The following is a 19,472-nucleotide window of genomic DNA, read 5'->3' on the forward strand; positions in this document are numbered from 1 at the left end:
TTTTTTGGGACTAAAATTAGGCCAAATGGGTCGTTCTTTCGGGGACGGAGGGAGTACAACTAAACATTTATGGGTAGTTTTGAGACAGCTATGCCCCTAAAAACGTTATTTACATATTTGTCCAAAGTATGAGTAAACACATATAAATAGTGTTAAAACAATTATGATTCTTAAAATGTTTATATATTGTTAAATATTGGGGGAAATTTTTCTTTGTATTTCTCATTGTATTTTCATATCCCATTCGTAATCTTTGGCTACATTACAATATATAAACATATTTAGGAATATCTAACAATAATATTCCTAAATATCTTAACTTCCATTTTTTTTAATAGCGAAAATATTTCTTTTTTTTTTTTGACATAAAAATATTTCATTATTTAGAAGTCATAAGACATCTACAATAGAGATTCGACGTTAACAAATACATAAGATATTGAATCAAATAAAATTTTCCTTCATAAAAACTACGAACCAGTGTGAATTACTTGGTCGGGATTACTTGGTCAGGGTTATCCGGTTATTGTTTTTGTGTGTCTCGGCAGGGCACACAGAAAATGCATTGATTTTATTTTTATAATTAATATTAATTTTGGATCTAGAAATATTTATTTCTTTTTGTCATTGGCTAAAATATAACACTTTCCTATGTGATGCTCTAAAATTTTTTTTGGTGTTTATTGAATATTATTGATAAGATATTTTTAGAAAGTTACAATCTGTTTTATTCCTATGGAAAATTAGAAATTCTATCAGAAATAAAACTCTAAATAACTTTTTTTATCCTAAAAATTCTATCTTAAATTTGCTTATCTAACGTAAGAGGTGTCAATGTATAATATGATAATTGTTTATGTGGCGCGACACTTGGCGGAAAATTAAAACGCCAAGTGTCGAAGTCTCCTGCCCTGGCTAAAAATTTAGCTTTATATATTAGTTAATAGTGTGTACCCAGGAGATGCCCTGGATTCCCTCCATATTATATATCATATCCTTACATTAATTGGCTACTTATAAAATAATAATAATAATAAGGAATATGTTGTAAAATAAGGAGAAATATAAAAGATAAAAGATTGAGAGGGAATTGAAATGTGTATTCTACTTATATTTTATATGATGGAGGTGTGTGTGTGTGTGTGTGTGTGTGTGTGTGTGTGTGTATATATATATATATATATATATATATATATATATATATATATATATATATATATATATATATATATATATATATATATATATATATATATATATATATATATATATATATGTACTAGATTAGTCTTGTGCGATGCACGATTTGATCAAATAAAATTTTCTAAATTTAATAATTTTTTCATACCAAATTTAAAACAAAATTATTATTAAAACATGAAACATAAAATATTAAAAAATAAAATAAAATAAAGCTCATAGAAAAATTGAATAATGAAATACTATCTGAGGAAGAAAAATTAAATTATTATTGTTATATAGAATTGACCAATTTTCAAAATTTGATACTAAAAATAATGTAATTGACCAGAATTTTTAATAAAAAAAATAAAATAAAAATGACAAAACGATGACATCATCTATAATTTTGTAGGGAAAATATTTAATGACAACATGACATGTGTTTTATTTTAAAATAGTATGATGTCAGCGGTTGCTACTTTAGTATTAACTAGATTAGTCCCGTGCAATGCACGGATTTCTTTGAAATATTGAGTATATATTTTATGTATTCTTTCGTATCAGAAAAATTATTGAGACATAACCATTAGTTGTAAATGCTTATTTTATAAAATTAATTTTGAAGTAGAACAAACCGAATATGAAAATTTAAGCATATACATAAAAGTTAGATTTTTAATATACGATTTTAATTAAGCAAAAAAAAAATGATTTTAAACTTGTAAAATGTAAAGGAAAATAGAAAAATATATACATCAAAGTATTTTGTTTGATGAATCATAAGAGAAAGATGTATTAGATACCAATAGTTGGTGATAGAAGAAAAATAAATAAATTAAGCAGTATAGATAAATTGAGAGGAGGAGAAATTAAATTTAAAATTTGAAACCAAAGAAAATATAATGACATCAGGTTTTTATTTAGGCGGGAAATTTTTTCTTATAAAGCTGCCACGTGGACAATATGATTGTTTCTTTAGTTTATATATATATATATATATATATATATATATATATATATATATATATATATATATATATATGTATATGTATATATATATATGTATATATGTATATATGTATATATACATCCACACGATATTTCATAACACTCTCCCTTGGATGCCCATTATCAAAGACTGTGCCTCGTTAAAACCTTATTAGGAAAAACCCTGTGGGATAAAAACCTAATGAAGGAAAAAGAGTACAACATTCTTTGTAATACGCTTGAGATGCTGCCTCATTAAAAACCTTACCAGGAAAACCCAATGTGGAACAAAACCATGGTCAAGGGAAAAAAGTGCAACGTGTATTTTCTCCCCCTGATGAATACATAACTTGAGATCTTCTAGTTCCGCAAAAATTAATCCAATATGTTTGGATATCTTCTCATATGTAGTTAGTAAAATATCATACGTTGATCTTCAAATCTCCTAAGCTGAAGTTGCATCTTCAATTCTTCAAGTCTTCACGTGAACATGTGAAGTGTCTTCATTTCACCATACATGTGTTTATCTCTAATATCATTATTTCAAATCTCTGTTTAATAGTTGATTTAAAAATTAAACTTATGCGATTATGACTTCTTCTGGAAGTTGTTAATAATAGAAATTGATGATCATAATTCGATCAAACATTCATGAATAATCATTTGATGACAAAACTTGACATTATTAATGTCATTCTTCGATCTCATATGAATTATAATATAACATATGTAATTATATACATTGATCATGGTTCTTCTGGACAATAAGAAAACAATCTCACTCATAAGTATCCCGTTTCTTTAGAAGTTTTGTAATTAACTACACGATAATTTTTTGCGAATACAAATAGTAAATCTCACTAACTCTTATATACTCAAACTTCAGGCTGATATGTCAATGATATAGTCACATAAAAGTTTCAAGAGTTTGATAATTATAATATTCAACAATTTGTAAGGCTGGGTATTTAAATATGTCGTATATAAGTTCTTCAAGAACTCGATCTTCTTACATGATTCATAACATGTTATTAAATCGACGTTTCTAATAATTTCATCACAACTATAAGCCCATTGGAATATAAATATTTCTTTGTAATTTCCTTCAAAGTTACAAATACGCCATACTATATATATTTTGAACAAACATTCACATATACCACAATTATTGTATGGAACTAATGCATCAATATGAGATATAGAAAAAAAAATATACAATGAGTAATGTATCTAACAACTTTCAATATACGCAATGAATAATCCATTAACCTATGACTCACACATGTATATAAACATACATAAGACTCTAGATAATGCAAGACACTGTACAGTGTGGATTTTAAAAATCCATATTTCATTAGACTTTTGGTACATGATAAACTTATGATTATTATCATTATGTCGACATCAAAAAGGACATATATTTCAGATCCCTTATTCACTAGTTCACTCTATTATGCATATGCATATTATTCATCAGTTCCATTGTGTACCAGTATTTTAAAATTCCTTTAACGTACATTTCGCATGCTATTTTATTATGATATCTTAATACATTTCTTATTGGTACCATCTTAACTTTCTTACATCACTACAAGAAAATAACCTTTTCGTAGCGATTATTTTAACCTTTAGTATCGATTGTAATTGCAACAAAACGCTTTCCCAACGAATGGTCATTCGATACAATATCCCCCGTTGCCTTAGCCTTTAGTAGTGGTTTTCAATATCGCTGGGGTTGGCCTGAATAATCGATACGAAAAACTACATCCAATCGTGGTGATTATTGTAGCGATTACAATTGCTATAAATGTTCAACTCATTTTCTTCAAAAAAAAAAAAAACATGCGTATGATCTTTATAAGATTCGAACATGCAACCTCAAACTCTTATATTAAATGTTTCACCAATAAGCTATGACATATTTTATGTATTCTTTGTCAAACAATATTTATATATCTAGTGTTGAAAAGGCTTTTCGTGTCGATTTTTAGGATTTAGTGGTGATTGTAAATGATACGATTTCTCAAAATTATATAAATGTGTAAAAATAGTGTGGATATGTATTATTATGCTTTCCGTATCGATTTTATATGGGAAAACCATGGCGATTGTAAAAATGATACGACATCCTTAATTATTTCACAAACATACTTGCATATTGTAGCGAATGAACAATCGCTACGAAATAATCGCTACGAAAAGTGATTTTTCTTGTAGTGCATCATAGGTCATCTATTATAATAATTCAGAAATCTATACTACTTTTAGGGTATTTCATTCACTATGGTATTTATATATATACTATTATACTATTAGTGTTAACTGCACTATCTTGCCAAATATCATATCTATTAAACATATCTTTATTTTGGAACCGATCATATACATCCTACACTTCAGGTGTAGTTATTCAAGTACATTTGGCAAGATTTTATCTCAATGTATACACATAATTAATATGACCAAAATGTATCTTCAACGCTATGCAACATGAGTCATAACTGAATACAAAGCAAATCATAAATGTGCAACATATCTTGATAATTTATATACAAAAGTTGGCATATATATAACTTTTTAAACTACCATTATAGGGATCATAAATATTCTTTATTTATTTAATTTTTTTTTTTCAATTTTCCCAACTTTTGCTATTTCTTCTCCCCCTAAGTTGGTAAAAAAAATTCTCTTTTATAGGGGCGTCTAATTCTATACCAACTTAGTATATAAATTTGCATTAAAATTCATTTCATTGTGAGGATCCCAATCAAAATTTATCTCTTCTGGAGAACAATGCAATTTCAATGAAGAATCATTTATTCATTAACTTTATATTTAATTTCATGTGTATTTATTATTAAATTTTCAATAATATTTTCTCTTCTAGAGATCAATGTCAATGGGGAGACATATGTTATGCAGTTGTACGTTTTTCTTTCTCCTCCTATTTCATATGTGCTGACATATAATAGCCCCAATCAAAAGAATTGTTATACAAGCATAAATCACTTGCTCGTAATTTTAGTAGGTGATGATCTTCTGGATCTTTAAAGACTTAAATAGTATATTTGGTGAGCTTCTGATCACTTGATAGTTGACAATAATATATAAGTTATTTTGGTGAACTTCTGGTCAGCCATTACTCCTTTATCAGCCATTACTCCTTTATATAAAAAAATCAAAACATATTAAATCTTGAAATTTTCATCAATACAAATTATTATAACTCACAATCCAAATATAACTCAATCTCAATGTTACGTCTTGCCATTCAATTCATTTTATAAATTTAACATTGAGAAAGCGTCAGCACATTATCAATGAAACTTCAGGTTTCCATTACGGGTAATTATTATTAAACCCGGATGGCCTAATTTAATTATCACATCCAATCACTTCTCTAAATTTGAACTCTGGTCAGTTTTCAACACTAATGATCACTTTATTAAACTTACTATATGCATGGCCATGAATGTGATGTGATATTAGAACACCAACATGTGTTTCTTTATACAATTGGCAAGACAATCAACTAATTAATATTTTATCTAATAATTACTTATATATATTCTGCTGGAGTTTTGATTATAATCTTGATATATGTTAATCTTGTTGGACATTTCATACTCTTCTAGAGTCTTTTACATAATCATGGAACATATGAATCTTACTAAAAGTGATTTTATTCTAGAAATGTAATGAGATTTATCATTTCCTCAAATTTGTCATCATTGTCAATAGATGCTCCATTCCTTTTCCGAAAGTTCTTATATTTTAACTCTATTGGATTGCAACGTTTCAGACGTGCTTTAGGTTCATTAGTAAACGATATTGTCCTTCTGGGACAATAATTTAATTGGAGCATTTATAATTAGTATATGATCAATCATTTATATCCATCTTCAAGATGGTATCATTTAAAAATATTTAAATAATATGCAAGTGGCCACTTCTATTAAGTAAATAGTTAATATTTGAGTTAATGTATGTTCCAAACTGACCATCAATATATTTTATTATTTATGTGCAAGGATAAAATAATGGAATAATTAATACAGTTTCCCCTTAATTCTTGCACGTGGGACATGAAATGAATCCAACAACATTTAAATATCATCCACAAGGCATAAATTCTTTTAGCAATACATGTATCAAACATAATAAAGTTATTCTTACAAACTTGCTCCTACTCGTAACTCTTGCCCAATTATATTAATTTCTTATAAGTATGGGCATAATAAATATATTTTCCAAGCAATATATGAAAGTTGCTCACAATGTCGTGTTTAATTACTTGAACTCATAACATTATTTCTAGGTCAAAATAGATGATACATATAATCATGTTTGCAATTTTTATGAACTTTATAATCAAGAATAATTTCATGCAAACATGCTTGTTACCTTTTTAATCATTAAAATTCTCACCCAAATTTCAATAACTTGAATACTATTCAATATCTTTTGTATAATATTATTTCATGACATTGTGTTTATAAAGTCACGTTAGTATGTAGTGGATATCTAAGCAACATGCTTTAGCTAGCTTTGTAGATCATGCACATTTCTTTGTAGTATCCTTAAGGGTTTTGAGCCCTTTATATGTTCAAGCTAGGAACTTTAAGTCTATGTGTGTGAATACTCTTTATAAATATAAGGAACTTCAGGTCCGCACATCATATTCAATTTACATTCATTCTAATTGAATCATATAAGGAACTTCAAGTAGGTACATAATACTATAATTGAATTTATTCACACATCAATCAATATAATGTAGACAATATGAGAACCTACTACTTCACGCTTTAATAAAAACATACCTGAATCGATTGAATCTACTATACTGTCGGATCAATTATATTGATATATTGCCTGATAAAGCTTAATTAGAAAATAGAAACAATCACATAAGCAATCAACATTAACATGTTCACGTTAGTGGAAAACCACATGGTTCATATCATACTTGAAATATAAAAAACATAAATTATAAATAGTTTCACATGTGCCTTAGGCGCATTTCGTACAATTTACAAACATTCAAGACATTAGACACAGGATTTCACAAACAAATTATATGGGTAAATAATTGCTAAATCAAACCATTCATATTTGTTATCAAGCATAGAGAAATAATCAAACTCATTTACGGATAGGAAAAGTAATACCAAAATCTAGCAAATATATGTACTACAAGTTCATGAAAACCATACGTTCATAAAATTAACACCAATAATAATTCTAAATACCCTTTTAGATTCAAACTAAACAAAACTCATAGTCAAAACAAAACTACTAATTAGTTATTTTCTGCATCAAATCCAATTATTCCCAAATTGTTCATTGAACTCCAGGAATAATAAAAATACGAAAATTTGGGAAACAATATAAACATATTATGTAAAGGTTTAAAATTAACAATAACAAGATAGTTCAGAATGAACTTTCCTGATATCAGAACCATTCCCACTATAAAAACCAGCCTGTAACTCATGAAAACATCAATGAAAAGAAAATAAAGTATAGCCCTTGATTAAGGCTAATCTATTATATTATGGATAGATGAGAAAGATGATTCAAGATAAACAAACCAATGCAACCGAAAAATAATACGAGTAGTTCCTTGTAATTAAATAAAGCGGCACTACCATTAACATTCCAAATTATTAATACCGTGAGACTCCTTGTACTAGTCCCAAATTAATTAATGAGGACTGGGAATGATATGACATTCTTGAAACGTGTGATTTCATTATTAAAAGATCAAAACCCATGATCAAGATTAATCTTCTTCTAATTTCTTCCTAAGATGCGACACAACAAGATAATAATTAGTATAATTTAGCACATTCAGTATACAGTGAATTAATCATTAACCTAAGAAATCAACAATAAATTTACATATTTATTAGAGTTTTGGTGCTGATAACGTGTTGTAAAATAAGGAGAAATATAAAATATTGAGAGGGAATTGAAATGTGTACAGTATAATTGATAGAGTTTGTTTGGAGAATAATAAATCCTAAACTCTAGAAAGTTCTAGAATGATACAAGATGGACATCCACAAATATATTTAGATAAGAATAAACCATATATCTAGAATATTCCGGAATGATATAAGGAGCATAATGATCATCCACACGATATTTCATAACAGAATAATTATTTTTTCAAAGGCATTATTAATGTCTAAATCTATCCATGTTTTAAACATTAGTTGCCCACCAGTCACATCTCTCAGATGCCCACACAGCAGCCACCAATTGCTCCACCAATTCACCACCAAAGCCTAACTCCAACATCAACATTTTGACCTCCAACAATCAACAATTCAGCCACATGATGATTAAATTCCACTAATTTTTAGAAATTTCAAGCACACACAAGCACATTCGGATTCAACTAAAGAATTACGGGTATGCATATGAATTATATGCAAAAATTACAAAATAAACAATGACACCAGAGTCTTGAGCAAAAATCACTCATAAAAACCTAATTAACTAAAATCAATCAGAATTAAACAAAATTCCATTCAAAACTACTACTATGAAAATGAAACTGTAGTTGAAACTCATAAATTCAAATCAAATCGATAGCTTCCAAAAAAAAAAGGCAATATAACAAAATCAAACAAAAATCCTACACGAAAAACTTAAGAAATCACTCATAAACAACAGTATGAAGAAATTATGGAAAATAAAACTAAAAAAACAACGACTATGAAGATAATTAAAAAAAAAAACAAAAAAGTAAAAAGAATTTCACAAATCAGAAACGAAAGACTAAAAAAAAAAAAATTGATTTAGGGCTAAAATTTCAAGTTGAATCTATTAAAAAATACGCATTTAATTCAGGAAAACTAAATTTCAGAAAGCATTCAGCTAAATTAAGGGCTTGTTCTCATTCACTAAACTGAGCTGAACTGAACTCAGTTGAATGAACAAAATCGAACTGATTGGAGCTGAACTGAACTGAACTAAATTGAATTGAATTGATTAGAGCGGAATTGAATTATTATTATTATTGTTGTTGATGTTGTTGTTTATTAAATTGAATTGAATTGATTAGAGCGGAATTGAGTTCAATGGAATACCCAATCGATAGCACAACACACAACGATATGTCTTGGAGTTCATCGTCTGACCCAACCCCGAAATAGGGACCGCCTGAAGCCAAGCAGAGGTGTGATCTCCGTGTTGTGATTTCCATATTGCAGATTGTCGAGGAGTTAAAGAATAAGGGATTCTACAGAAGCCGTAACCTTTGTGAAATATATATCTGCCAATTTCTTCATGAGTTTAGGAGCAGCAACCTTACTAGGATTACCCAAAATAACAGACTCCGTCATTCCATGAAACAGACTCAACGCATCCTCAAAGGCGTGTCCAAGACAAACAATGCCAGCATGTCGTAGAAGTTGTGCCTACAACCCAGCATACTGTAACCGAGAAACAAGAAAAGCATAATGACGAACATCGCCTGCTAAATAAACACCAAGCCCTCCAAACGTAAATTATAAGGTGGCAAGTCGCCACTGCCAATCGCCAAACCCAAGCCCTGAAGCAGTAACAATACGCTCCAAGGAAGATCGAAGAGCCCCATCAAAAGTGCGCTGAGCCGCCTCAAAAGTATTAGGAGGACAAGTACACAATGCAAAGTAGAGTTTAGAAACTCCAGTTATGCCCTAAGTAACAAGGACTAACAACAGCTCACACTAAGGATCATCTAGCATAGCTACCTTATCCATAAGGGAAATGGTCTTGGTCACCCTTTGCATCAAAGCTCGCCACTAAAACCAGAATCAGAACTAGCAGGACCCCAAGTATCTTAACACCACACAAAGGTCGAGCAATATTGTTGTTGTTGGTGGTGTTGTTGTTGTTGTTGTTGTTGTTGCTATTGTTGTTGCTGTAGTTGTTGCTGTTGTTGTTGTCGTTGTTGTTGTCATTGTTGTTGTTACTGTTGTTGTTGTTACTGTTGTTGTTGTTACTGTTGTTGTTGTTGCTGCTGTTGTTGTTGATGTTGTTGTTGTTGTTGTTGTTGTTGCTGCTGCTGTTGTTGTTGTTGTTGTTGTTGTTGCTGTTGTTGTTGCGATATTACTCAAATAAAACAAAATTTAATCGAATAACTCACATGACAATAGAAGTAGAATCAAAGTAATTGACAGTAGATGTAGAAAAGCAGCATGAATTTTGTAAAAGAATTGGGAAATTAAGAGAGAGAAAGTAAGAGAGTGAAAATATAGGAGAGAGAAAAAGGACATGGAAATGAAGGAGGAGAGAGAAACTATAGACTTTTGAGTGAAAATTGAGTTGAAAAAAATCTCACCCATCAAGATTTGATGAGTTAGTGTAGATTATAATCTAACAGCCTTGATTGTCCGTTTTCAATTTTCAGCCATAGGTTTGTTTTCACACACAAACCTATGGCCAAAAACTTCCTCATACTAGATTGTATTCCTTCCATGATTCTTTCTAATATTCAATTGCATTTTGTGCATTATCCAATGCACATGATTACCAATTATAACTTTAAATTACGTGCTATAATATATTATAAAAATATGATGTTTAGATACCAAATAATGAAACAATAATTATAAGAAGGTTAGAAAATCTTACGTGAACCTATGGTTTATACACACGTAACTGACATCATATTCAACATAGTGACCCCTAATTTTAATACAGTAACCTTATTTTTAACATGGTAAGCTTTTTTAAAAATTTGTGTGACCTTTAATATTATTATGAACTTAGTACGACACTATGTTGAATAGTGACCTAATTTTAACATAGTGACCTTTATTGTTCATATTGATCATTATATTAAAAATTACATCAAAAAATTTAACCTCTTATAGCTTTTATAATGCCACACTAACTTTTATATTAACATAATAATAACCTTTGTTTTAATATAGTCACCTTTATTTTTTTATTAATAAAACAATTATATTGTCTCTAATGTTAGTGGTCCACAATATATTAGTGTGAACCAGGTTCATTTAAGAATTTATATAAGAAAATTGGTCTTGTATGGACCCGGTCTACAATAAATTATTGTAGACCCAAAATTTGACACTTTCAAATAATATAATCACATTATGGATGATATAATCACTTTTTTAGACGATATAGTTATTTTTTTGTGAATCATATTTTGAATTATATAATCTCATATTAAACCATTTAATGAGATTATATAATTATCATTAAGATGATAAAATTTAAAAATCATCTTTTGAATGATGTAATTTATTATTTGATACTTTTTATAATGATAAATTTACTTTTTGAGTATTACATTTACATAATAGTTTCAGAATGATATAATCACTTTTGTAGTAATATAATCACATTTCGTATGATATAATCACATTCGTATTGTATACCAAAAAGTTGGGTCTACAATAAGTTATTGTAGACCGGTCTATTCTAGTCTTTATGTTATTTAACAGCTGATAAGACCAACTATCAACTAATTATTCAATAAAATTAATATCAACTAGTCTAAATCCTTCCATAATTGTTTTTTTTTTTTTTTTTTTTTTGAAATGACGTACATTGCATGGGTTTCCTTTTCACAATATCGTGCTATATATAAGTATGGAAGCAACTTAGCAACATGCAATCCAAGACCACAAATCTCATTTTAAATATCACAATTCACAAAGTTGTAAGACTAACACTTCTCACGCAATCAATTCCTAAAATGTTACGAATTATAATTTTTGTTATTTTTATGGTTTGCGCGGTTTTGGTTAAGGGCGAACCAAAAGTGCCATGCTACTTCATTTTCGGGGACTCACTGTCCGATGTTGGAAACAACAATAATCTCAGGACAATGGCTAAAGCAAATTACCCGCCATATGGGGTTGATTTTCCTGGCGGCGTACCAACTGGCAGATTTACCAATAATCGGACTATTGAGGATTATATCTGTAAGTATACCCTTCATTTCATCAATTATCGGAAAAATTTACCTCATTGATCCGTCGTTTGAAAAATCTGTTACTAATCAGCTAAGGATAAATACAAATAACATACCAAGTATATTAAAGGATTTATAGCTCAATATTCTAATCACTAGCTTGCAATTCTTTTGACAAAATATATTTAATTTCTCACAATACTTCAACTATATTTTCTTTTAGCTTTGGCAGGTTTTGTTACACCCATATAAAAGTTCATACATTCATTATATTAGTATTAAGCTATAGTATGCAATATTGTTAAGAATACACAAAATACATTGGATGAATTGTATATGTTGTGTGTACTTTCAATGCCGTGGATATAAGACTGGGAATCTTCGCCAATATAAAAAAAAATGATGGCTTTGATGTGTCTATTAACTTAAGTCAGTTATGTGTGCTATGTGTAACTAAAATGTTTTGGGCCTATAAGTCTATAACACGTGGGCTTCGTCATGGCTATGCTAGTGGCTAGTCATAGACTTTCTGGATACTAGGGTGGCTAACGAGCGCGTTGCGTATCATAGCTAGTCTTGTTCGGAAAGCTTTTTTTGTTTTTGGTTACATTGATAACATTATATATGTAAACAAAATTTTTTTAGAGGCAAAAATAATGTCTGCATTTGAAGCAAAATTGTTCGCATATTTTTCTAAATTTTTTTTTATATAAACAACTAACATTAATAAAAGCCAATTTAAAAAAAAAAAACAATTAACATTAATGGAGGCAAAATAAAAACTTGTACATATTAATAAGGGTGAGAGTGAGGGATAGCTCAAGTGGTTAGAGCTTCCCTCCCGATTTCAGGAGATCATGGGATCGATTCTCACCCCGCCCTTGTGGCTCTTTAAACACCAAAAAAAATAAGGGTAAACATGTAAGTGCACATTTTGAAGTATATAATTAGCATACCTTATGCATATTTGCATGGTATTTTATTATATCTATTTGCATAGTAATAGTTATATACTTTGTAAAATATGGAGAATGTAAAAAATGGAGAGTCTAAAAAATGCTTTAAACATTGAAAAAAAACACAATCAATTAATCAATTTTGGTGATTCAAGAGACAATTTTAAGGCTTTTGAATTCAATGAGGGTAAATAAGTAAAATAATATTTTTAAGGATATAAATGTCCATACACTATTCATAAGATTATTTTTTCAATTTTTATAAGGTAGGGATAGTTGAATGGTAGTTAATTTCAAATTAATACTCCCTCCGTGTTTTTTTAAGTGTTACAATTTGACCGTCACATAGTTTTAGGCAATTTAATTGACTTAAATAAAATAAGAGGTAAGTGGGATAGTTGGAGTATTAAAAAAAATTGTAAAAGAAAGATAGTGGGGTTAATAGTTTATTGAAAAGTAATGAATGTGAGAGGAAAGATATATACTCCCCCCGTCCCTAAATTACATTCCTATTTCTAACATTTATTCCTCATATAATAGAGAAAAGTAGGAATGTAATTTAGGGACGGAGGGAGTAATAAAAAAAAGTAATAGTGGGTTTGGGTGAGGACAATGAGAGGAGAGAGATATAATATTTTAATGTAGCTTTTTGGCAAAATAGGAAGTGTAACACTTATTAAAACACGACCGGATTTGGTAAGTGTGACACTTAAAAAAACACGGAGGGAGTAACTCAGAAAATCTTGGATGGACATGGTCCACAATAATAATATTGTGGATCTAAGGTTTATATTCACGTAATTGAGGTTATATTGAACATAGTGACTCCTAGTTTTAAAATAGTAACCTTAATTTTAACTGACTTTTTTTAAAGACATTTAATGTTAATGTGAAATTAAATTACGACATTATGTTGAATAAAGACTCAATTTTAACATAGTTATATATATTATTCATATTGACCATTATATATTAAAAATTTCATTTAAAAAATGTCACAATGACTTTTATTTCAACATAATAACCTTTATCTTAATATAATGACCTTTTTATTTTATTAATAAAACAATGATATTGTCTCTAATGTCGGTGTTCCACAATAAATTAGTGTGGATCGAGTCTATTTAAGAATTTGTATAACTACTACGTTAATCAATATCATGGGGCTAAAGTACTAGTCTCGCCCTATTTTAGTGCATTGTATGGTGGTGATATATACTACCTCCGTTTTTTTATTAGTTGTCACGTTTTGACTTTATCACTATTCACACACTTCCTTTTAACCCGATTTTGTGATTTATACGTAATGAAAAATATAGTCATGTAGGGTCTTGTTGGATTCATCATGGTATTTATAATTTCAAAATATCAACTTTTTATAATTTTTTCATATTGATAATTAAATATATTTACAGTTGAATTTATGCATAGGCAAACATGACTAAAGAAACGTGTCAATTAAAATGAAATGCAAGAAGTAATTTTTTTTTTCCAAATTTCTATTATATCTTTTTGGGTAATTCTCTTAGGTAAACCTGTAATTTATAAAATTCTCAATGGTGAGTTACAAAAAAAAAAAAAAAAACTTATTATCATTGGTAAAGTAGAATTTTTTATATTAAGCTAATTATAACATTAATGACTAATTTTAACTAAATATTTAATTATAGATAGGTTTTTTTTTTAAAAAAAATTACATTTGAATGCTTATAAAAATAGTTTTTTTTTTTTTTTTTAAAAAAAAAGTCAACCCTTCCCGTTAGCATCCCACCACGCTGGCGCCGGCACCGACACCCATTCCCTTGCCCCAACCCATGCCGCGCCCAGCTCCCTCCCTCGGCGGTGCGCCAGCCTCCACCATCCCTGCCCGCTTATCCCCGTTCCTTGAACCACCACCTTCCTTCCCCAAAACTCACCTCCATTCCCCCCGAAAACCCAAGAAACCACCCACGAAATCCCTAGCTGCCCATTACCCCACATCAAAACCCTAATCGGCCCTTTCCCCAACCTTCGAAACTGTTGATGTTGACCTTTAGAACTAAGGGCTCTAAATGGCCTGTTGATTTCGTCGCCGTTGATTTCGTCCTGAAACCCTAACGCCTCACCTTCAAAACCGTAGTCGTTAGGTCGTGGTTTTGGGTTCGATCTAGGATTCTGGGTAGAAGCCGCGGAGGAGAGGGAGGTTGCGGTGGAAGGAGGAGAAAGAGAGGAGGGATGTGGTTGCAGTGGCCAGTGGGAAACAGTCGGAGGAGAAGAAAGAGACCGGTTGACCGGCGGTGTCGTTGGTGGTGGTCTGGCAAAGGAGGGGTTGTGTTTTAAAAAAAAAAAAAAAAGAATTAACCATGGTTAGATATATTAAAAAAAAGTTATTATCTTTAGTAAATAAAATTTCGAGTTTACCAATGATGATAAGTTTTTTTGCGATTCACCATTGAGAATTTTAAAAACTACAGGTTTACCAAATAGAATTTCCCTATCCTTTTTTTGAGTAAATTTTTCTTTTATACTTTTGTCGTTGATAACTTTTTAACATGACTTGGTTCGCTTAAAAAAAATAAAATTATGTTATATAAATATTAAAAAAATAAACATGACATAATCCTTTTTTAACTGGTTATTATTTAATGCTACTCCATCATAATATTTATTATGCTATTGAAAATATATTCTAAAATAATAGTTAGATAGAATATATTTAATATTGCATTATCCATTGAGCTTTTATGTTTAGAGTTAAAGCTAAAGAAACAAAATTCAAAAGTATTACGAAGTACAGAAGCATACAATAATTTTGATGCCAAAGTCAAAATTTGCATTTTTAGTTTCATACCTATTCGGTCCTATTTTCTAGCAAGTAAAATGAAAGGGGAAAAAAAATTGGGGGACACATATGTAAAGTTAGAGGGAAATTTTTTAATGAAAGCTTAGCACATAACACATTGTAAAAAATTGATGAAATCAACATATTTTTATTTTAGTAATTCTTAATAGATATTCTCTTTATTTATTTTTGCTATTTTGTATGGTAATTTGCTTAATAGTATATTAAAATATGTTGATTTTACAGCTACATATCTGGGATTCGACGAGTCTATAGCACCATATAGAGATCTAATGGGTCAAGATATATTGAGAGGTGTCAATTTCGCATCCGGTTCCGCTGGAATTCTAATGGAAACTGGATCACAATTGGTATGATCATAATTTCTACTTTGTAAAACTCTCTCCGTCCCATAATATAGTTCATGTTATCCTATTTTGAAGATCCAAAATGTTTTTTTTTTTGTTTCTATTTTTGGAGGGTATATAAGATCATTGTACCGTCACTTTTTTTTTAACTTTATTCATTGTACTTTCTAAATTACCCTTGAATTTTGCACATGTCTTGTACTTTTTTCCACTTTCTCTTTCTAACTTTTGTCTATAATTGTACATTTCACTTTTATTTGGTGAAAAACTATTCAATTTTATTAATGTAATTCATCCACTTTTTTCTCCTACGGAGTATATCTTAAATACCATAAAACAAACACAAACAAAAACTATATTATGGGACGGAGGGAGTACATAGTTTTTTTTCCTAAATTGACAATAATATTGTACTATAATAGGAAGTAACTTCCTTCTCAAAAAAAAAAAAAAAAAAAAAAAAAAAAAAAACACGTACTCATTAACAAGCCACAAACTCTCAAGTATATATATACTCCCTCCGGTTTTTTTTTTTTTTTTTTTTTTTTTTTTTTTTTATGCATCACTTGGAAATGCACCTAGTTTTAGGAGATAAATATAATATTGTGAGTGGGTGAATAAATTATTATAATAAAAGTATGATGGGGACCATGAAAGAGAAAGTATGTGAGAGCGAATCGATATTTTATTATTTAAGTGGGGACATAGAAAAGAGAGAAATGATAAAATAATTTGAGTGGGGTTTAAAGTAAGAGAGAGAAATAATAAAATATAGTATAACTTTACCAAATATAGAAGTGATGCATATAAAAAAAACACCCATAAAAGGAAAGTGATGCATATAAAAAAAAACACCCATAAAAGAAAAGTAAATGACAGTACAAGCTAGGAAATAGTTCATCAATAAATTAAAGATGGACTTTAAATTCTTATTAGTATTAATTATATACTACCTCCGATCCAAATTACTCGCAACTTTAGAGTATTATTTGTGAGATATAAAATATTACAAAGTTGCGAATAATTTGAACCGGATGTACGTAGTATAATCATTTGTACTAATTGTAATATTTTATTACAGGGTGATCGGATATGGTTGGATCGACAAATACGAAATTATATGCTGACCATCTTAAGGCTCCAATTTATGGTTTTCGGTCCAGTTTCGAACTACTTGAACAAGTGCTTATACACCGTGAATATTGGTAGCAATGACTACCTTAATAAGTACTTCTTGCCACAATATTATCCTTCACAGAGGCTCTATACCCCTGATCAGTTCACTAATCTACTAATTGCTCGATATAGATCACAATTACGGGTACTTTCTTTGTTGTTTCACACCTTAAATCCCTCCCAAATTTATTTATTTTACGAATATGATGTTGACTAATATCGATTTCGCATTAATTTTGGTTTTACTTTTGTTGTGTTAGACGCTATACAATACTGGTGCTAGAATGTTTGCAATTTTCGGTGTGGGTAATCTTGGTTGCGTTCCGTCTCAAATTATGAGGAACAATGCAACTGATTGTGTAGATGAAATCAACCAAGCAGCGAATATGTTCAATACAAAGCTTGAATCGCTTCTGGATGAATTGAATGCAAGGCTCCCTGGGGCTAAATTTACGCTAATTAGTCTCTCCAACCTGCAAGCCTTAAGCCCCCTTCCTGAAGGTATGTTGTTTAACAATTCAACATGTGTATTAAGCTAGTTGTCACGTTATTAGTTCAAATTACACTAGAACAATGTAACTTCTATATATCTGATGTACAAAATCATTTTGCTAAATAATGCAGGTATTAATGCAAACTCGACTTGTTGCACATTGAGGAGTGATTTCCAGTGTGAGCCTTATAGCACACCATGCCCTAATCGGGATTTGTATGCATTCTTCGACGGATTTCATCCAACTGATGTTGTAAATGGAGGAGTAGCTGAAGCTGCATATAGTTCTCCAGATCGTCGGATCGCTAATCCGATGAACATCAATGAATTAACTAGCAATCAGCAGGGCAAAGCGACGTACTGATATTAGTGAAACTAATATTATTGTTGCTCCAAATAAACGGTTCTATTAATCGACATTCTTATTTATTTGTGATTATTCCCACTTTTTTTTTTTTTTTTTTTTTTTCCATTTGTGTTGCTAATAAAAGTGCCCAAAGATTGATCTTACGGTCAACCTGAATTTTAATCTTCAATGGCCTTGGAAAGTTGGAATCTAATATTTTGTGATGTTACAAATGAATTGGACCATTGAATTAAATTATCTTCAATAAGAAAGATTAATATTTTATGAGGCTTCGTTGACTCGCTGTTCATGTTATTTATATTCGTTTACTTGTATCTGTACGACTATACTTACTACTCCCTAGTCCCTACATTTTTTTTTTTCAAGTCTTACATTAATATTTAAAAATTGTTAGAGAAATTTACTGTATGATTTTTTTTTAGTTGGTGGGGTTAATATTTTCTCCCAACCTTTTAGGAGTGTTTGATTCAATATATTGTAATGTATTGTAATGTATTGGAATGGAATCTCATGCTGTAGTAGATATATAGGCATGGATTCTAAAACTCATACTATCCTAAAGTTATTGGTTTTATAATGGAATGGATTGTATTCATCATTAAAAAAATAGATTGTGAATCTTAGGAGGGATATGGGTATGGGATTTCATAGGTATGGGGTGGAGTTAGAATCCTTTGGATATAAGATTTCATTAGTAAAAAAACTCAACCAATCAAAAAAACAGATGGAATGGATTCTAAGTGCATTCCAATCCATTCCAATTAATCCAAACAAACGATCACAAGTATGAGTAAACTCTATGAATAGTGTTTGGACAATTATACCCTCTAAAATGTTTATTTACTTAATTACCTCCATTAATGTTAATTAGCTCACTTTTAAACTCTCTAGAATAATATGCGAACATTTATACCCCTATAAATATTTGTTAGTGATGCGCGCATCATATGTGTTAGCCACCCTAGTTGGAAAAAAAAAATACTATTTCAAAATAGTGTATTACTTCTTCCGTTCTGTTAATATTGCAACAATGGACTTTTTGCACTATTCATCACTCTTGTTTGACCATATAATATGATTTGTACGTTAAGCAAAATATAGTCATGTGAGATCTTGTTGGATTCGTCTCATAAAATACTTTCACAATATCAACTTTTTATAATTTTTACTCTTACACAA

The 19,472-nt window shown here is 29.7% G+C and overlaps 1 protein-coding gene across 1 annotated transcript; it reads left to right on the forward strand.

The window, feature by feature from the left end:
* The first annotated feature begins 11,826 nt into the window (after positions 1 to 11,826).
* LOC145635015 (GDSL esterase/lipase At4g18970-like) lies at positions 11,827 to 18,733 on the forward strand. The gene is made up of 5 exons (XM_081686324.1): positions 11,827 to 12,122; positions 16,136 to 16,260; positions 17,339 to 17,578; positions 17,694 to 17,934; positions 18,058 to 18,733. The coding sequence occupies exons 1-5, from the start codon at positions 11,894 to 11,896 to the stop codon at positions 18,288 to 18,290; spliced, it is 1,068 nt and encodes a 355-aa protein (XP_081542450.1). The 5' UTR covers positions 11,827 to 11,893; the 3' UTR covers positions 18,291 to 18,733.
* Positions 18,734 to 19,472: the final 739 nt, after the last annotated feature.

The sequence above is a fragment of the Chenopodium album genome, chromosome 6, assembly GCF_948465745.1.
Source record: "Chenopodium album chromosome 6, dcCheAlbu1.1, whole genome shotgun sequence".
Taxonomy (NCBI): Eukaryota; Viridiplantae; Streptophyta; class Magnoliopsida; order Caryophyllales; family Amaranthaceae; genus Chenopodium; species Chenopodium album.